This window comes from Centropristis striata, chromosome 22, assembly GCF_030273125.1.
Source record: "Centropristis striata isolate RG_2023a ecotype Rhode Island chromosome 22, C.striata_1.0, whole genome shotgun sequence".
NCBI lineage: Eukaryota > Metazoa > Chordata > Actinopteri > Perciformes > Serranidae > Centropristis > Centropristis striata.
In genome coordinates this window covers 893,015-914,501 of record NC_081538.1, presented here as the reverse complement: position 1 = coordinate 914,501, position 21,487 = coordinate 893,015, and the positions used below count along the sequence as shown (strand labels likewise).

General features: G+C 38.3%; 1 protein-coding gene across 1 annotated transcript in view; it reads left to right on the top strand.

Moving 5' to 3' along the window:
- apaf1 (apoptotic peptidase activating factor 1) overlaps positions 1–21,487 on the top strand; it is an 83,254-nt gene that overhangs the window by 17,503 nt on the left and 44,264 nt on the right. Inside the window, exons 14-22 of the mRNA XM_059326408.1 lie at positions 927–1,052; positions 2,249–2,389; positions 3,339–3,464; positions 3,554–3,700; positions 6,347–6,475; positions 7,091–7,216; positions 10,548–10,667; positions 11,809–11,934; positions 20,503–20,628. Coding sequence (XP_059182391.1) covers positions 927–1,052; positions 2,249–2,389; positions 3,339–3,464; positions 3,554–3,700; positions 6,347–6,475; positions 7,091–7,216; positions 10,548–10,667; positions 11,809–11,934; positions 20,503–20,628 — 1,167 coding nt within the window. The remainder of the gene's footprint in view (positions 1–926; positions 1,053–2,248; positions 2,390–3,338; positions 3,465–3,553; positions 3,701–6,346; positions 6,476–7,090; positions 7,217–10,547; positions 10,668–11,808; positions 11,935–20,502; positions 20,629–21,487) is intronic.

The window sequence follows — 21,487 nt, the reverse complement described above, 5'->3', positions numbered from 1 at the left end:
TCTTTTTTTCGGTCATTTTGTGTCTTTTTTTTGTCATTTTGTGTCTTTTTTTTGTCATTTTGTGTCTTTTTTTGTCATTTTGTTTCTTTTTTTGGACCATTTTGTTTCTTTTTTTGGACCATTTTGTTCATTTTTTTGTCATTTTGTGTCTTTTTTTGTCATTTTGTGTCTTTTTTTGTCATTTTGTTTCTTTTTTGGACCATTTTGTTAATTTTTTTGTCATTTTGTGTCTTTTTTGTCATTTTATTTCCCTTTTTTGGTCAATTTGACTCATTTTTTGCTTAATTTTATGTAATTTTTTGGTCATTTTGTCTTTTTTTTTTATCATTTTGTGTCTTTTTTTGGTCAATTTGATTCTTTATGGGTCATTTTGTGTCTTTTCTGACAAATCCCAAAGTAGCAAGTTATTACTTTACTTTACTTAAATTGGGGGTCGCGACACAAAAAGCATCTGTGCTACTTGCAGTGCACTGAATTTGGTTGTGTCCCCTGCATTTGAAGTGTTTTTATGGTTTATTTTCACTCTAAGGGCCATTGTAAAAATGATGTTATGAAAAGGAAAAAAGGACAGAAAATGCTACATTTTTGTCAGCGACTGCATCCACTTCAAATACACCATCTAAAGTGTGAATATAACTTATGTAACCATATTTATTTTTTACTCTGGACAATACAATGTAGGTCTGGGGATCATATTTTATCTTTAGTATTGTTTTTTGGGGCATATACAGCTAAATTCATTATTGCAGGAATCATTTCATTGTATATTAATTACTTTTTTACTAAAGTTAGAGCAATTTATTCTAAACCGATCCAGTTTAACAGGCTAGAAATATTTTTTGTAGTAATGTCTGTGTTCCTAATGGATAAAACAAAACTTTTTCTGAATATGCATATTGTTGCTGTCATCGTGTCTTTGCCCTAAGGTGTTTAAAAGCACCTCAGGTGAGAAGCTCACAGAGATCCAGGCCCATGACGACGAGGTGCTCTGCTGTGCTTTCTCCCCTGACGACCGTCTCCTAGCAACCTGCTCCAGCGACAGGAAGGTCAAGGTAAGCAAATAACCCACTAACATCAACAGCAACAAACAGGTTAGTAAAATGCATTGGTGGAAGAAGTATTCAGATCCATTAATCACGTACGAATACCACACTGGGAAATTACTCCATTACAAGTAAAAGTCCTGCATTCAAAAGTTACTGAAGTAAAAGTACAAAAGTATCCGCATCAAAATGTTCTTAAAGTATCAAAAGTAAAAGTACTCGTTATGTAGACTGGCCCAAAAATTGTACTTCAGAACTAGCCTGGCTAACACAGGACTAATCACAAATGAGATTAGTCTGGAAACCAGCCGTTCATTTCTCTGTAGAGGAGGTGTGGTTTACGATCCTCCGGAGCCGTTTATTGGGCGCTTAGAATGTCTATCAAAGCGTCTGTAGGTAGCTCTTAGCCAATCAGATCAGTTATACCAGATGACGTATGTAGAGCGACAGAAATTGATGTTTACATCTATGGTTTACATAGCCAGACCAGCCCATCTCTACTTTGAGGCTAAAATGCTCAATTCTGCTTCTGCAAACTGATTTTATGGGCAATAAACAAGCTGATGCGGGTCTCTCGGTGGCTCCGCTGTCCCCCGGCTCGTAGAGAGATCACCGGTGTAACGTAGCGGCGCTAGTAGCGGGGCTAGTAGCGGGGCTAGTAGCGGCGCTAGTAGCGGGGCTAGTAGCGGGGCTAGTAGCGGCTCTAGTAGCGGGGCTAGTAGCGGCGCTAGTAGCGGGGCTAGTAGCGGGGCTAGTAGCGGCGCTAGTAGCGGGGCTAGTAGCGGGGCTAGTAGCGGTGCTAGTAGCGGCGCTAGTTGGTAGATTAGTAGATTAGACTTTTCCCAAATCCTGTCGGAAGCAAGGCTAAAACATCCTTTTTCGTGGTGAAACAGGAGTCTGCTGCAGCCATGTTGGATCTGTAAGAAAACTACAAAACTACAAGCTTCTGTCTGCTGAGTAGTACGCGTCATCGTCTTGCCGTCCCTCCCCGCTCTGTGATTGGATCCTAAAACAGGGCTAAGAAACCTCTCTGGTTTCCAGACTGGATGGAGGTTCGAAATTAAATTTGAGCGCGCAAGGCATTATGGGTATACCCAGGCTACAATAGAACAGTACCTGAATAAAATGTACTAAGTTACATTCCACCACTCTGTCCAGTAATTTTATCATATAATTCTTGAATGTGTGTGTCCCTTTGTTTGCAGGTGTGGAACGTGGAGCGAGCGATGCTGCTGAGAGTGTTTGAGGAGGAGCACGAGGAGCAGGTCAACCACTGTCAGTTCACCAACACAACACGACGCCTCCTGCTGGCCACCTGCTCCAACGACAAGTTCTTAAACGTCAAGGTGTGTGTCTGTTGTTTGTTTCACCCGTCTGTCCATCGACTGTATAAAAGAAGTGGACATAGCCACAGAGATGTCACCCACTGGTTTTGAGTTTGGTATTTTGGCTGTCATCATCTTGTTTTTGTTTGTTTTTTTGAGCCAGGAGTCACCATACTTGTTTCATTTCATTTCATTTATTGGTTTATTTACCAGGGACAGTGCATGGCTTTCAGCCGTACCAGAATTAGCTACGAGCTAAATGTCATCTGTAGTCCCTGGGCAGGAACAAATAACATCAATCTAAAACAAACAAACAAGCCTTTCAGACAGCAACAACAAAGTTTCACACTCTTAAAACAGAATACAACACACAGAACAACAGCAAAAGTAAAGTCACAGTATTAAGACACAACACGAAACAATGTTAAAATACAACACTTATGAGATTGCAAAATAGGGAACTTCTTTTTGGACATTTAATGTCTTTAATGTCATTTTTTTTAGTGTGTTTTTTTTGTCATTTTGTGGGTTTTTTTTGTCATTTTATTTCCCTTTTTTGGTCATTTTGTTTCTTTTTTGGTCAATTTGACTCATTTTTTGCTTAATTTTATGTACTTTTTTGGTCATTTTGTGTCTTTTTGTGGTCAATTTGATTCTTCATGGGTAATTTTGTGTCTTTTCTGAAAAATCCCAAAGTAGCAAGTTATTACTTTGCAAAAAAATAAAATAAATGCACAGACAGATGTTTTAGTTGTTGTCTGCTTCATTATTTGTCCAAAATTCGTCGTATCAACTGAATTTGTATGATCTGAACTGTGCGACAATAGAGAGAAAAGTAAATTACTGTTCCCTTTACTCGGAGAACCACGGTTTCAATGTAACCAACTGTTGCGCCTCTTTCTTTGCTGACATCTCTCTCTCTGTGTCTTCTTCTCTCCCTTTCTCACTGTGTTTGTTCCTGTTTCTGCAGCTGTGGAACCTCAACAAGCCGTCCTCCCAGAACACCATGTTCGGCCACTTTGAGCCAGTCAACCACTGCTGTTTCTCCCCCGACGACGCCTACCTGTCCACTTCCTCCAACGACGGCACCGTTAAGGTGACTGCCATAAAACCAGACACTTGTAAAAGCTAAATCCTAAATAACTAACTGTTTGGGCTTGCTACTAAGTCTCCGTATGTGTGCAGCTGTTTCAGGCGTCCTCTGCCAACGAGTGGAAGACGATCAGCGTGAGGGACATGTTCACAGAGAGCGACGAGGAGGTCCACGTCAAGTGCAGCACCTGGACGGCTGACGGCAAACGCATCATATGTGCAGCCAGGAACGCCGCTCTGGTGAGCACTTCAGCCTGATTTCCACTAAAACATCTCTCTGACCAAAATGACTAAAAAATGACATAAAATTAAGCAAAAAAGGACTCAAATTGACCACAAAATGACAACGAATGACCACAAAAAGACACAAATTGACCAAAAAAGACACAAAATGACTAAAAAAAAGACATTAAATTACTAAAAAAAGTAAACAAAATGACCAAAAAAGACACAAATTGACCACAAAATTATCAAAAAAAGACAAAATGACCAATAAAAAAACCCAAAATGACCAAAAAAAGACACAAAATTACCAAAAAACTTAAACACATTAACACATGAATACTTTAACACAGTGGAGACAGAGCTGACTTCCAAAATGATTTGGAGACCCCCAGAAATCATCTCTCGACCCCAATTGGGGTCCCGACCCCAGGGTTGAGAACAGCTGCTCTAATCAATGAGAGCGTTTCCACCGGGCGTGCTGCGGAACGTTACAGCAGCGTCTCAGCAGCGTCTCTCCGCGAGCATTAGGTAGGACTTCTATTTTCTCCGTGAGCCGTTGCTAAACCGCGTAAATCTCAACAGAGCAGATCGCACCAGACAGGAAGTGCGACTTAGAATCAACGTAATACACTTCCGCCCCCTTTCAAAATAAAACACAATACGCCAGGGTTCCCCAAACTATAGCCCGTGGGCCACTTCCGGCCCGCCAAAGCAATTGGAGTGGCCCACTTAACTATCCCAAACAATCCCTCTAAACATGGCCTGTTTTTTTAAAATTGTATTTATTATATATTTATTTATAAAATATCCACATGTAATGATTAAGGTAGGCGTTCTAATTAAAACAGACCTTAGTTGTGAATTATTTACAGTAGTAGCTAATTTTCACCCCCTCACACACACACAATGGTATATTCAGATCTACGTGATGCCAAGCCGTAAGTTTTGGCGGGAAAGGCAAGCTAACGGAAGAGAGTCGGTCAACAAAATGTGGAAACGGAAAATAGATTCTGAATGCAGAATCTATTTTCACCTGTACCTGTTACAAAATCACATCACCTCATTGTTAACTGGCATCAGCTTGTGTTTTTATTTTCTACAAAATAAAAGGTCTCCCGTATTTTCAGGATTATCGCATGTTCTCGTTATCTCGCGTGTATGCGGCTGGCTCGCTATGCTGCCGTTCCTCGGCCGTAACGTGCCCGGTGTGAATCCCCAGTTAGTCTGAAAGAGCATTGTGTTTTAATGAGTGGAGGTGCAGGATGCTGTTGTTGTTGTGTGGGAAGTGAGATAAAGAGGGTGTAGCCAGTCTGGATGTGGATCTGTCTTGTTGTACATGATAAGAGTCCAGCACCTCAGGGCTCACCTTGTCCTCCTGTCCTTGATGCCTTGGTGTGTCACTCCATTGAAGGAGACAGCAGAGAGAGGCTGTTTGTCACTTTGCCTTTCAGAAAGTCTACAGAGTGTGTGTCCTGGTTGTAAATGTGAGCAGCCTCTTTCCCTGCAGAGCTCTCCCAAATCAGCCAGTCCCGTCCTGCAATCAGTCTGTCTGTGGTTCAGCCTCCATTTGTTTGTATTCTGAGGACCGACACAGCGGGGACGTCTGAGTCTGTTCCTTTGACTTTAGGGAGAACAAGACTTCGGTGCTGCAAGTTTGCACAAGATTATACTTTTTATACACAATATGTACAATACATATATGTAGATTTATAGCTGATCTAACATTTACAAAGTCATACTGATATTATCACAGAGATGGTGGTATCAGTGTAGACAAACAGCAGGACAAAAGGCCAAAAGATATCTTCAAGGTCATTTGCTTTCACACTTAACATGTTTGGTTTCTGTTTAAATGAACTCAGCTCAATTTTCCCAGTTAGTAAAGTTAATTTATGTTGGTGAGGACCAAACTACTGAACCAGATCGCTTGAAAAGGTGGAAAAACCTTATAAATAAGGTTGCCGTGGCCTGTTTGTTTGTTTGTTTGTTTGTTTGTTTTTGCACCTAATTGAGGTTGTATGTTTTTGTTGGACTGTAGATTTATTTTTCCCTCTTTTTTATTTTTTATATTTTATTATTAATTATTAATTTATCATTAATCAAAGAATTCAATTATGATTGTTTTTCTGTTTCGTCTGTGTATCCAATTTTATTACAAAAAATATATATATTTAAAACTAAGGGAAAGCAGGATGTGATGTAAAACGTGTTTTATGTCAACAAATGTCGAAGTTGCTCAACTGCTGTTAATTTAACTGTGTGCTGAAAAAATATTAATGAAAAGAATACAGATAAAAAAGAAATAATGTTGCCATAAGATAGTTTGTCCACCAGGGAGAACTGACAATATGTTTGTTTTGTTATATTTGTTCAACCAAATTATATTTAAATTAAAAAATAATGTTATTTTTCTCAAAAATCCATCAATGTTAATACTTTTATGTACGTAGGACTCATAAGTGCCTTAAAAGGTGGATGAACACAAATTTTATTCTATAAATAAATAAAAAGAGGTGAAACTAGCTAGCTGTCTAGCATTCTAGCTGGCTAGCTGTCTAGCTAGCTAGCCGTCTAGCTAGCTAGCTAGCTGTCTGTCTGTCTAGCTGTCTCTCTCATTTGCAGAGTATTTTGATTTGTTGTCTTCTTGTCTCTGTTTCTCAGGTGTTTGACGTGGAGACGTCCGACATGTTGTTGGAGATCAGAACGAACCGTCTCAGCACGGTGCAGTTCTGTCACGCCTGTCCGACCAGCAACCTGCTGGCACTCGCGTTCTCAAACTACGCGGTAGAGGTATGATACAGCTGATAATTTGGTGTCCTTTTTTATGATCTTATACAGTTGAAACCAGACGTTTACATACACTTTATAAAAAGACACATATGCTTTTTTTCTCACTGACTGACATGAAATCAGATAATCACTTTTCCTGTTTTAGGTCCGTTAGGATTACCAAAATTATTTCTATTTGCTAAATGCCAGAATAATAGAGAAGGATTTTTTTTAGACAATTTTTTGTTTTATTAAATTGAATTATTTTTAAATTTTGTTTATTTATATTTTATATTTAAATGTTTTTTTTCTTCATTAATAGATGTTTGTTAGGGCTTTCTATATTATAGTGTTAAAATATAACCTTAGATTTTTTCTTTTTTTACACTTTCTTTTTATTGCATTTTATAGCAGTTATACAGAAAATAAGAACAAAAAAGTATAACATCAATAATCACATTAAAAACATCAATGTTGGGGTTTACACATATTCAGAAATTGTTTTTTGATGCATTTTTTTCTTCTTTCTGTTTCTGCTTTTTCTGCATTTCTTATGTACAAACTCTTTACTTACTGTAACAAGGGGGTCTAGAAATCATTATTGACTGTACTGTGTGTGTGTGTGTGTGTTTCCAGCTGTGGGACTTGGAGAACAATAAGAAGATGGCGGACTGCAGCGGTCACCTGAGTTGGGTCCAGCGTGTTCAGTTCTCTCCTGACGGCTCTCAGCTGCTCTCCTGCTCCGACGACCAGACTGTCCGGGTAAGAGAGTTAGACCGTTCAGACTGCAGGCGAACCGGATTCAAACCAGATTCAGACTCAAATCAGATTTTTAGGGCTGACTGTCCACACTGTTTTTTAGCAAGTGTCCAAATCGGATATGGCTCTGTTCAGACTGGGCCACATGATTGACTGATCTGACAGGTTGCCATAGTAACGGCGTCGGAGCGTCTGACGTCATATAATTGCGAACAACAACCTCAACCTGACTGAGAGAAGCTGCTGCTAATTCATGTTAGCATTAACTGGGATGTTAGTTTTGGCAAAAAACAAAAACGAAATGTATCTTTCTTTCTTTCGACTCCTTGGAGTGTCTGTTAGTCCAACCAAACGCTGAACAAGACATTTACTGAACAAAACGTTCAAATAAAGTGAAAATACAGTGAAAGGCTCAAAGTTATGAGACCAAACCGCTAAACGTCCTCTTTTCTATCTATATAACGTTATATATAACTTTATTGACACGTTGCCGTGGATACGCATTGCTCTGCTTCTCTCCTGGTGACGGCTCGCCTTGTTAGTGACCTGTCAATCAAAGGTAGCCCCGCCCCAAATCATACGATTCTTTATCTTCTATTTTCTTCTAAATGGGGCCATTATTAGAACTATTGACATCAAATTGTCTTGAAGATGATTTTTTACTAGTGATTGAGACCATAGTGTTGTCCTGAAAAACTTTTCTGAGGTAATAAATCAAGTCAGACGTTTTCAAATTTTGCACTGAAATGAATGGGCAGATTTTTTTTGCAGCCAAACTTAACGCCCCCTGCTGGAATTTTCGGTGGATTGCAGGCTTAAGGCACTTCCTGGTTGGCCTCCATGCTTAGTGCATCAGCTTGCACAGATATTTATCAGTATTGCTCTAATTACTACAGCGAACATTACAAGTTGTCTAATTGCGCTCTGTTCCCGCTCTGCCAGCTGCTTCGTTTCAGCTCAGGAATTACTTTGCAGCTTCTGGTGCAAAAACTTTATTTTGTGTGAATGGAAGCACTTTATATTAACTTTTTATTACATTAGGCCACAATATAAATAAATAATAAACAGCCACTGTGTGATCTGTTATGAAAGAAATTAAAATACTTGAGTTCTGTACAGTTGCTGCCCGAGGCTTTTGTTTCTATTACTGAGGTTATGTAAACACGAGTTATTAACTGATTTGCCTTTGCTCACTGAAACAAAGCAATATGTACCATAAACAGCCTGAAACCAAAACCATTATAGAAAACCTCTAATTGCAGTTTAGCCTTTTGGGATGTTCTTCATGGCTTTTAGAGACACTGGCTTATACAAAAGGTGGTAAAACATGTTTTTTTATTCAGGTAAATGGTATTTTGATACAATGAAAGCTATCATTACACAGTCCTCTTCAATTTTAACATACTCCGGCTGCAGGCACAGCATTCTGCAAATAATAATTTAGATTCTCGATTTGACCCAAATTATCATCTTTATATTTATTCCTATACTCAGTAGGCAACAGATAATTGAGGCTGTCTTCTTGCTCTTTGATTATTCTGATTTTATCTGCAAACAGACATCACATTGCCTCCACTCTTAAACTCTACATTCACTTTATCAGTCTGCCATGAGATTTTTTTTACCAGTGACAGTTTTTCTACTCATCACTGTATTCTATATGTTGGCTTTGCATCTTTAACAGTAAGGCATTGGTTTGTATTTATTTACAGTTATAGGACTTTGTCTGAACGTAAATACAATGAAATGCGATTATTTGCTAATCCTTTGTACAGTTTTCAGTTGAATATATGTCACAAATTTATATTTCATGTTCGAACTGATGTGATGCATATTGTTTTTGTTTACTTTTTTTTACATAGCCTGCCAACTTCTTTAGAACACACATTTAAAAAATAACATAGTTGCACCTTTTAGTTTAATCTAAAACCATGATTACAAAATAACCTGCTCTTATAATGAATATAACCCTGTTTTGTTGTTTTCTGGCTGAATATTTATTGAATTTTTATTGTGCATTTAGTCTAGAGCTGCAGTGATTAGTTGACCAAATCAATAGTAATCCTCAGCTAATATTATAATTGATTACTTTTAAGTAATTTTCCATGGAAATGTCATAAAATGCTGATTTCAGTCTCTTAAACATTGAGATTTCCTGGTTTTCTCTAGTTAATATAATATTATCCTGACTTTCTTTAGGTTTTCTGATAAAACAAGACATTTAAACACATAATTTTGGACTTTAAGAGACTAAGAGGGACATTTATATGGGGCATGGTGCATCATTTGGGAGAAAACTTGGCTTGAACTGGCCCATTTCTCAACCACTAACAAGAAATGTCCGATCTGACCTGCTGCATGTTCTCTCAGAGGACAAGAAACCACTTTGAGCTGCTTAGGATCCGTTACCAGTCTGTGTTTTCAGGCTGTCAGACCTCATGTGGAAGTTCAGTTTGAAGTGCCAAACAAAAATGCATGAGACAGATACTGATCACTTATTTATTGCCTCTGACAGGTTATTCCCAGTGTGTCTCTGCAGCAGAAGGATGGAACTTGGAGCAAAATATTAATAAGCAACAACACTGAATATGTAAACTAAATAAATACTGACATTTAACCCTTTATCAGGAAAAAGAACTATATTTGGTAACTTCAGGTAATATTTCGAAAAAAAAGTTGCAAATTTACTAGATTAAAGTGACAAATCTACAAGAAAAAAAGTTGCAGATTTAAGAGATTTTAAGTGGTCAATCTGCGCGAAAAAAGTTGCAGATTTACGAGAAAAAAGTAGGAAAAAGCAATTTTTTTCTCCCGGATTCACCACTTTAACCCTTAATAGGACACTCATTGAAATACTTGCAAATTCCAAACTTCAACCCTAGAGAATATTAGGGGATATTACATTCTGCATACTACATATTAAAGTGGCAAATCTATGAGGAAAAAAATGTGCAGATTTATGAGATTTAAAGTGGTGAATCTGGGGGAAAAAAAGTTGTTTTTTTCCCCACTTTTTTCTCGTAAATCTGCAACTTTTTTCGCACAGATTTGCCACTTTAAATCTCTTAAATCTGCTACTTTTTTTCTTGTAGATTTGCCACTTTAATCTAGTAAATTTGCAACTTTTTTCTCAAAATATTACCTGAAGTTACCAAATATAGTTCTTTGCCTGATAAAGGTTTAATCACCCGACATCAACTCCTCTGCTTAAATACAGCTTATAAAAAGAAGTGATTTAGGAGGACAAGAAGGAGGAAAGTGAAAGCTAGCTGTGGCTCTTTCTTACATCATGTCCCACTCAATCCTTGCTTCTGTCTTGTGTTTCTTCTTGTAGTTGTGGGAGACGAAGAAGGTGCACACCTCCTCAGCTGTCTGCCTGAAAAGAGACTCTGACGTTCTGTTCAATGGTGAAGAAATCATCGTGTCAGCTGCAGACAACTGCAACAGACTGCAGGTGAGCCAGCCGCAGGGAGGATAAAGAGAAGGGACTGAAGGAATAAAGGAAAGGTGGTGGGCTGGTTGGAGCAGGAATGTGAAGCTGGAATCTTCAAGTGCAGACAAGTATTAGTGAACTATAATACGCCTTTAAAGACAGCGGAGCTCCTTCTCTCATTGGCTGCAAAGGGACAGATACAAAAAATCTGTCCTTCCACATGCCATCACACTGTACAATAACTGATAATAGTCTGGTTCATTACATAAGTAAGTAAGTAAGTAAACTTTATTTATATAGCACCTTTCACAGACAGAAGTCACAAAGTGCTTCACATAGAAATCAAACACATAACATAAAAATGTACATACAAGTTTTAAAAGACCAAAACAACAGCAATTTAAGCAACCATAGCAGTCCCGAAACAATTAATCAAAAGCCTGAACAAATAAAAATGTCTTCAGTCGCTATGCACTTCATGTGTTTTTTATGCACACTGTTCATTGCACCTTATTTGTTTCACAGCACCAACATTTTTATACTGTATATTCATATTTATTCTGCACTGGAATTCTACTCCTTAATACATACTCCTTCTTTAGACACTTTATTTTTCATTGTATTTTTATATTTTATTGCTTGAAGTACAGTACAGGCCAAAAGTTTGGACACAACTTCTTATTCAATGCGTTTCCTTTATTTTCATGACTATTTACATTGTAAATTCATCAAAACTATTAATGAACACATGTGGAATTATGTACTTAACAAAAAAGTGTGAAATAACTGAAAACATGTCTTATATTCTAGTAAGCAAAGGGTGGTTACTTTGAGGAATCTAAAATACAAGACATGTTTTCAGTTATTTCACACTTTTTTTGTTAAGTACATAATTCCACATGTGTTCATTCATAGTTTTGATGCCTTCAGTGAGAATCTACAATGTAAATAGTCATGAAAATAAAGAAAAACGCATTGAATGAGAAGGTGTGTGTCCAAACTTTTGGCCTGTACAGTATGCCTAGGTTGTTCTTATTTAATTGTGTTGTTATTGTCTCTGTGTGTAATGCTGCTGCTACACTGGAATTTCCCAGCTTGGGATAAATAAAGTCTATCTATCTATTTATCAGGTTGGTAATGTGTGTGCATATGTGTGAATCAGGTGCGTGACGGCAGGACGGGGTCGGTGTTGTTCCAGTCGGAGGAGAAGTCGTCCAGGATCCGGTGTACGTGTTTGTGCAGGCAGCCGTCTGCTGTGGCTCTGGGCCAGGAGGACGGAGCCGTACAGGTAGAAAACACTCACAGGCCTTTATATGCATAAAAAAGCCACTGAGCCTCCACTATATCCTTGCTCTGACCCTAGACTATAGATCCAGAAACTTAATTTCCTCATCTTTGATTGTCTACTTACAAAAAAACTAAGGGGAAATGGTCCAACGACTGAGCAAGATGGGCAATTTGGTGGCCATTTGATACAAATTAGAAGGTCAAAAACTCAAAATTTCGCTTGGGAACCATTTTTTTTGGACTCAGCACCCTTGAGATATGTAAGGTAGGCCGGTTCCTGACTTGTACCCATAAATGCTCCTCACTTCTTATAGAAGGCCTTTATTCTGAAATCCGTCTAGACTATATTGTGGAGGGAAGACTGTTCCAAATGTCCCCCCCACAACAGATAACACATTCCTCCCATACGTAGTGTATGAGGGGAATCTCACAGTCTCCTCTAACACAGGCCCTGGTGCTCACACCTCCCAGAGTCCTTTTCTTTATAAATTCATTCAGCGGCGGTGGAGTTAGACCATGGAGACCCTTGTATACAAAACAGGCAAATCTGAAAGTTTTAAAATTATGGAAACGTAAGAAATTATGTTTTTTAAGGGTCTTGCAGATGGAAGGAGAAGGGTTTACATCCAGAGTCTTTAGGGTTTGAGTGCTGTTGTGGATGCCAGTGACAAACAATGATGCTTCAGCCATGCTGCACATTTTTAAATTTTTAAAGTAAAAACCTTTCTGGAGGATATTTTTGGAAGGGAATTATTAACCACAAGAAGAAAGAAAACAGAAAAATATTCAAAATCTTTAGATTCTCTTGGTGTGTGTAACATGGCAGTAAAAATGAGTTTACTGAACTTTAAGACACTTCTATTGCTGATGCTTAAATTGAATTATTGCAAAAAATACCAAAGATTGAGTGGTACTACTTCTACATTTAAAAAAATCTGCTTTTCTGTAAAAAAAAAAAAAAAAAAAAGGAAAAAAACACAATTTCCCCGAAACCGAGATGTTGTCTTCAAACTGCTTGTTTTGTCCAATTAACCAACACATATATGAACTTTACCATCATACAAGGCCAAGGAAAATTCTTTACATTTCAGCAAATGGAAGCAGAAAATGTTTAAAAATTCCTCTACGGAGAAATGAACGGCTGGTTTCCAGACTAATCTCATTCGTGATTAGTCTGCTGTTAGCCAGGCTAGAGTTTTTATGTGTTTTCATGAGATCTGACTTTACTCTTGACTCTCTCCCTTTTCTCTTTCTGTCCCGTCAGCTCAACTCAGAACTCCTCTTTCATCTCGCTCTGTCTTCTCTTTTACCTGTGATTTGTATTCTCAGCGCTCTTCACTCTGCTCTCTATTTTCATATTTTACCATCTCTGTCATATCCCTGTTTTTATTTTATTCCCTCTTTTGTTTTGTTTATCTCTTCCTCCTTTTGTTCCTCCTGTCCCCCTGCTCTCTCTCCTCGCTCCGCCGCTTCTTGCCTCGGTGATAAATTGTTGTTTGCAGGCACAGAATGAGGTCCTAGTCCGCTTTGTGGCAGGTGTGTGTTTTTGTGTGTGAGTGCATGTGTTTGTTGCACGTTATGCACATATTGCAACTGCAGAGGACACCTCTGGAAGTTCACGTCCTATATTAAAAACCCAAACTCATATCCACACGGTCCCCTGAGTACGGCATGCTGCGGCCAGGCCAGCGTCCTACAGCAGAGAGCAGCTCTAATTAATTAAAAGGTCCTGCAGTGTTAATGAATACAGGGTTAATGATTTTAATTACAGCTCTCCTGCCGGCCCCAAAGAGATGAGAAGGATTAGTGGGCACACGGCCTTAAAGAAGAACAGATGATGCAGTAATCTGAGTTATTAGAACTAAAATAATAATGAAAAAGAGCACTAAAGGATTCTCAACTCAACTTTATTTGTAAAGCACTTTAAAACAACCACAAAGTGCTGTACATAAACAAACAGAACAAGAGACAATAAAATAAATAAAACAGGAAATAAACACTAAAATAAATAGATTCATTGCTTTTTAAAAGACAATTTAAAAAACAATAAATAAAAGCAAACCATAAAACACTAAAAGTCTCATGCATGGTTAAAAGCCAAGGAATAAAAATAGGTTTTAAGATGACTTTTAATAATGGACAGTGAGGAGGCTTGGCTAATATAAAGGATGATGAGATATTCGAAGTCGATGCACACAAATAACACAGAAAGTGAAAAAAAATTTTCTGTGTCGAATAATTTCTCTTTCACGAGTTTCCTCAGAAGTTGTGCTTTGCATCACTCTGATTTTGAACAAACTGCAAACCACAGACAGACTTTATTTTATTTTATTATATTTATTTATTTATTTATTTTTTATTATTTTATGCTTTTTTGTAAAGTGACCTTGGGTGTTCTGAAAGGCGCTTATAAATAAAATGGATTATTATTATTATTATTATTGGGAATAAGTTTAATTTTTTTCTACAACATTTACATTTTGAGAAAACTGAAGAAAACATGATTATGTTTTATGTTTAAAGGGACCCCAAAACCAAAAACACTTATTTTTCTCCTACCTGAGGGCTGTACCACAGAGCAAGTTCAACAGAACTTAATGTCTTAACGTGAGCCTGAAACCACAAATCACAAAACAGCTTTCAACTTTCTCTGTTAGCTCAGGCTTCCTTCTCCAGGCTGCATGCTCCCATAAAGGTTGCGTATGGGACGCTACTATAGGACAAACACACCACTTCTCTTAATAATATGATAAATATCATGCTGGCAGAAAATTACAAGTGTGAATTCACAAGTTAATGTATTTTTTTTTTTGAACAAGATCTTTTTATTTGAGATTTTCACATCATACAAAATACAAATCTAATAGAAACAGTAAGTAATCCCTAGTTGCCACCCCCCATCCACCAGACCTGTACCCCTAAATCAAAGACAGTCATTTCATGGACTTGTTGATAGGGTGAGTCACGTAAACAAAAATAATGGAGACAGAAAGAACAAATGTGAGACTACAAGTAAGAGGTTAACATGTATTACAGGGTGACATTTTCTGCTTCCATTTGGTCCACAAAATCCAAGAAAGGCTGCCAGGTTGCATAGAATTTCAAAACAGGCCCTTGGAGAGAGAATCTTATTGTTTCTAGCTTCAGATGTTGCTTAGTATCTCTAATCCAATGGGAGTATGAAGGAGGAGGAGGGTCTTTCCAAAATTGACCGCCAGAAATGGTGTAATTTTGGACATGTCCAAAATGTGTGTCGTAGAGTTGCAGGAGCTTGCTTGCATCTATCGCAGGTAGGGTTTAACTCTGGTCTAATTTTGGACAGCCTAACCTTTGACCAGTGAAGCCGGTGCACTATCTTGAATTGTACGACTGTATGCCTTTGACAAATAGATGATGTGTGAATCCTCCTGATCACTTTCTGCCATATTGCATCTGGGATCTGCTCATTTAGATCCTCCTCCCATTTGTGTTTGAGATAATCTAAAGTTGACAAATTAAATAGATTGAGAAGGCCATATATCTTACCTATAATCTGCTTTTGAAGGTTTTCCTCAGCTTGAAGATGGAGTCTAACAAAGATGCACGGGGATATAAGGGGAAGCAGCTGGAATGTGAATAAATATCTAAAGAAGTGGGATCTAGGGATATTAAATCTATCTACCAGTTGTTCAAAAGATGCAAAGTTATTGTCTACATATAAATCTTGTAATGAATGTATCCCACTCCTGGACCATACACCAAGTTAATGTATTTATTTTATCACAACTTGGGCTTTTAATGTCTACTATTTATTTTTTACATGAGAGCTGCACATTTTACACTTTCAACTTGATGCAGCAGATTTAAACAGGGTGTTTAAATCCTGTTGCAGTCCCCTGAGCTGCCACCAGAGGGAGCCCTGGTGTCAGCTGCAGGAGCACTGCAGTGGAAGTCTTTCCTCTCATCTGGAGTTATTTACAACCAGTTTACTGCAGGAAAAATAAGTAATAATTCAAACAACTCCGGTGTCAGTCACTGTGCCGTAGAAGAAAGTTCCAGTGTGTTTCTTATGATTGAGAACTGTGTGTGTGTGTGTGTGTGTGTGGCAGGCTGCAGGGCTGACAGCTAGTCAGGTACTGAGGAGGGTCGGCTGCAGGATCCGAGGACTGTTGGCCTCCTTCAGGGGGTTGATGCTGGCTGTAGGGCTTTACACAGGCAGCGTGGAGGTATGGTAGGGAAAGAGTGACGTCAGAATAACACACACATGTATAGTAATTACCTTGTATGTGTGTTTTTTATTCACTCCTCATGACTATAGGACTAGAGGCTCTTACTGTTTATTATTATCTCATCAGTTTATCAGGCAAAGAACTATATTTGGTAACTTCAGGTAATATTTTAGAGAAAAAAGTTGCACGTTTACGAGATTAAAGTGGCAAATCTGCACGAAAAAAGTCGCAGATTTACGAGAAAAAAGTGGAAAAAAAGCAACTTTTTCTCCCAGATTCACCACTTTAACCCTTAATAGGACACTCATTGAAATACTTGCAAATTCCAAATTTCAACCCTAGAGAATATTGGAGGATATTAAATACTGCCAGAATGTGTAAAAAAAAAAACATATGTAAATAATATTTTTAGAAAAAAGTTAACGAGATTAAAGCGGCAAATTTACGAGAAAAAAAATGCGTAGATTTATGAGATTTAAAGTGGTGAATCTGGGAAAAAAAGTTGCTTTTTTCCCACCTTTTTCTCGTAAATCTGCGACTTTTTTCGCACAGATTTGCCACTTTAAATCTCTTAAATCTGTGACTATTTTTCTTGTAGATTTGCCACTTTAATCTAGTAAATTGGCAACTTTTTTCTCTAAATATTACCTGAAGTTACCAAACATAGTCCTTTGCCTGATAAAGGGTTAACCACTTGTATCAGTTTTTCTCCAGCGTCTTGTTTACTCCCCTGGTAGTGGTATTTAAAACAACTGCTCCCAATCTTTCCTCTTTACATTAGCCTGCTTTTATATTTGTTTATTTCTTTACCAAACACCTTGAGGCATTTTAACTGACTGCACCATCCAAGAAAAACCTTGAGCCGTGTGTGTAAAGCTCACCAAGCGTTTGAAACCTCCGTCTCACTACGTGCAGCTTGACAAACATGGCCGCCGAGCCCTGAGGCTTGTTCTGCTCAGACATTTCAACCCTCTCCTCTGAGATCTAAATATTTTAGTGGCTGGTAAAATTCCCAAGCGCAGTGGGTCTCTGTGTAATACTTTCAGGTGCACTGCTCGACTCAATTTCAGCTTTATTCCCTGTTTTCTAAATCAAGTTGAATGATTTTTCTTATGTCTTTCAGTAATTTATTGCTGTGAAGTTTCCCAAGTTGCCTTAGCCGGGCTAAAATTGAGTATTTTTATATCACTGAATTGATCTAACTGAAGGTTAATTAGAAAATTGGAAAGCTTTGATAAGTGCTGCAAAAGACTTTATAATTGCAGTTGTAATCTATACCCATGTTTCACCTCATAATACCGTAATTACCCTGCTTTGTCATTGAGAATTAAGTAGAATACATTTATTATAGTGGTGAAATAAACCAATCAGGATGTGACCAGAAAGCCAAAAACGGATAAGAATGATCTTTGGATTGTGTTAATATGATTCTCCTCCTACAACCAATTCCTGATATTTGTCCTGATGTAATACTTTATTGTTGTAAGTGACTGGTTCTGTGTTGTGTTCAGGCTCAGCTGGGATTTAAATGCAATCAGTGATGGAGGAAGTATTCTGATCCCTTACTTAAGTAAAAGTACTGTGAAATTACTCCACTACAAGTAAAAGTCCTGCATTCAAAACTTACTAAAAATATAAGTAAAAAAGTATTTGGTAACTTCGGCGGATATCCAAAATAAAAATATTTCGAGAAAAAAGTTGCAAATTTACTGGATTAAAATGGCAAATCTACAAGAAAGGCAAATCTGTGCGAAAAAAGTCGCAGATTTACGAGATTTAAAGTGGCAAATCTACAAGAAAAAAAGTCGCAGATTTACGAGATTTAAAGTGGCAAATCTGCATGGAAAAAAGTCGCAGATTTACGAGATTCAAAGTGGCAAATCTACAAGAAAAAAAGTTGAAGATTTACGAGATTTAAAGTGTCAAATCTACAAGAAAAAAAGTCGCAGATTTAAGAGCTTTAAAGTGGCAAATCTACAAGAAAAAATTTGCAGATTTAAGAGATTTAAAGTGGCAAATATGTGCGAAAAAAAGTCGCAGATTTACGAGATTTAAAGTGGCAAATCTGCGCGAAAAAAGTCGCAGATTTACGAGATTTAAAGTGGCAAATCTACAAGGAAAAAAGTCGCAGATTTATGAGATTTAAAGTGGCAAATCTACAAAAAAGAAGTCACAGATTTAAGAGATTTAAAGTGGCAAATCTGTGCGAAAAAAGTAGCAGATTTAAGAGATTTAAAGTGGCAAATCTACAAGAAAAAAAGTCGCAGATTTAAGAGATTTAACGTGGCAAATCTACAAGAAAAAAAGTCGCAGATTTAAGAGATTTAAAGTGGCAAATCTGCGAGAAAAAAGTCGCAGATTTACGAGATTTAACGTGGCAAATCTACAAGAAAAAAGTAGCAGATTTATGAGATTTAAAGTGGCAAATCTGTGCGAAAAAAGTCGCAGATTTACGAGATTTAAAGTGGCAAATCTGTGCGAAAAAAGTCGCAGATTTACGAGAAAAAAGTGGGAAAAAGCAACTTTTTTCTCGCAGATTGACCACTTTAAATCTCTTAAATCTGCAACTTTTTTCTTGTAGATTTGCCACTTTAATCTAGTAAATTTGCAAATTTCTTCTCGACCCCATTTTGATATCCACTGAAGTTACCAAATATAGTTCTTTGCCTGATAAAGGGTTAATGTCTTCTTGGAGCCTCTGGGCCACAGTGTTACATATTATCAGCTACCCAGCTGACCTTTAGAGGGCATTCAAAAAATGTTGTATCCCTCTTAAAACCAGCTTTAAATCTTCTGTGAAAGATCCCCATCTCAGGAGCTTATAATGGCAGTTTTTATGCAGAAGCAGCTATCCCCAGTGAGAACACATGATGTATTTTTTTCCTTCTTTTGAGCATCAAAGCTGTTTTGTTCTCCCCGTTCTGTCTGCAGGGCTGTCAGACTCCCGGCAGCCCTCTTCAGTCTTGACCAGACTGAATGGGCGTGCTAAAAGCTCACTTTTCTTTTTTCACTCTACTTTCTTTTTTGATGTTCTTATCGCCATCGTGCCAGTAGCAGCACTTCACCTCCCTCTCTCTCAATTACGCCCTCCAGAATGTGACTTTATGTCAGGGTTTTTAGTGAACTTACTGGGGCACTTTCCCTCTCGGAGGATATCTTGGCAGATATAGCTATCATTTGAGGCTTACACAGATGTTCTCCACACCGGGTTTGAACCTTGTGTGACACCACTTTGGTCCAGACTGAAATATCTCAACAACTAACGGATGGATTGCTGTGAAATTTTGATAAAACCCCACTGACTCGACTGGTGGCCCCCTGACTTTTCCTAGAGTAAAAGGACTGTTCTTAACCCTTCTAATAATGGCCCCATTTAGAAGAAAATAGAAGATAAAGAATCGTATGATTTGGGGCGGGGCTACCTTTGATTGACAGGTCACTAACAAGGCGAGCCATCACCAGGAGAGAAGCAGAACAATGCGTATCCACGGCAACGTGTCAATAAAGTTATATATAACGTTATATAGATAGAAAAGAGGACGTTTAGCGGTTTGGTCTCATAACTTTGACCCTTTCACTGTATTTTCACTAACATCCCAGTTAATGCTCCAGTTAATGCTAACATGAATTAGCAGCAGCTTCTCTCAGTCAGGTTGAGGAGCATTAACTGGGATGTTAGCAAATAAACGTCCTCTTTTCTATCTATACAACGTTATATATAACTTTATTGACTCGTTGCCGTGGATACGGTAGCCCCGCTACCAAATCATACGATTCTTTATCTTCTATTTTCTTCTAAATGGGGCCATTATTAGAACTATTGACATCAAATTGTCTTGAAGATGATTTTTTACTAGTGATTGAGACCATAGTGGTGTCCTGAAAACATTTTCTGAGGTAATAAATCAAGTGAGAAGTTTTCAAATTTTGCACTGAAATGAATGGGCAGATTTTTTTTGCAGCCAAATTTAGCGCCCCCTGCTGGAATTTTCGGTGGATTGCAGGCTTAAGGCACTTCCTGGTTGGCCTCCATGCTCAGACACGGAGATTGCCGCCTGGTTTTGACTTAAAGCGAAAGTAGATTTAGGCAGATATATCAGTCTCAAGTGATTAGTTAGTGAAAAGGGAATCAGGAGTGGAGTCAATGTCAGACTGAAGATGGAAACGGAGAGTAATAAGTTGTCAGTTTATTCTGATATCAGGCAAAGAAGATGGTGAACATGTCAAACATTTTCTCAGAATGCTGACTGCCCCACGGTGGCCATTAAAGCCTCACAGAGCTTCTAGCGGTGCTGCTAACTGTTCTTCTTGTTGCTGTTTATTTGTATTGTGGTGGAGCTCATGTTTGTTTCCTCCTCCAGGTGTTGGAGGTCCCCTCTGGGAAGCTGCTGGCCACGCTGCTGGGACACACCAAGACGGTGCTGCACTGCAGGTTCAGCCAGGACGGCCAGACACTCATCACGTCCTCAGAGGACGCCACCATCAGGGTAGGCTGGACTTTATCTCTTTCTTCTCTATTTCTTTATCTATCTCAGGCTGCGTTTACACGAGGACGGTCTGAACAGAAGACGCAAAAGTGGCGTCTCGTCTTCACTTTTTATTCCTCGTTTAGACGAGCGTTTTCAGGAGGAAATCTGCTGCATACGGTGACACTAAAGTGTGTGAAATGTGATTGTATGCAGCCAGGCGGCATCACTTAAAGCCATAAGAGCATCTTTGGGCATGCAGAAGTTTTCACGCCACACATTTTCATCAGCTACTCCTTCCACAAAGTTCTCCTCCATCACTAGATCTCCCAGGTCTCGTTCACAGCCGTCTGGCTCCTCCCACCAATCGCTGCATCCAGAATGTGATGGAGGTAATTCCAGATCCTTCTCTGTTCACTAATACTATCTGTACATATCCTGGACATTTGGTGGAAAGACTCCTGTAAGTTTATTAGAGCTGCCAGAGCAGCTTGAAGGTCCCACCATGGAAATAATCCCACGTTTCTTTATTTCCTGTCCTGGAGCATGTATGTGACGTAAACACATACGTGACGTGAGCAGATCAGATCAGAGTTTTGTGTCTTGTCAGTGTAGACCAGCTATTCTCAACCTTGGGGTCGGGACCCCAATTGGGGTCGCGAGATGGTTTCTGGGGGTCTCCAAATCATTTTGGAAGTCAGCTCTGTCTCCACTGTGTTAAAGTGTTCATGTGTTTTAGTCTTTTTGGTCATTTTGTGTGTCTTTTTTTGTCATTTTGTGTCTTTTTTTTGTCATTTTGTGTCTTTTTTTTGTCATTTTGTGTCTTTTTTTGTCGTTTTGTATCTCTTTTGGGTCATTTTGTGTCTTTTTGTTATTATTT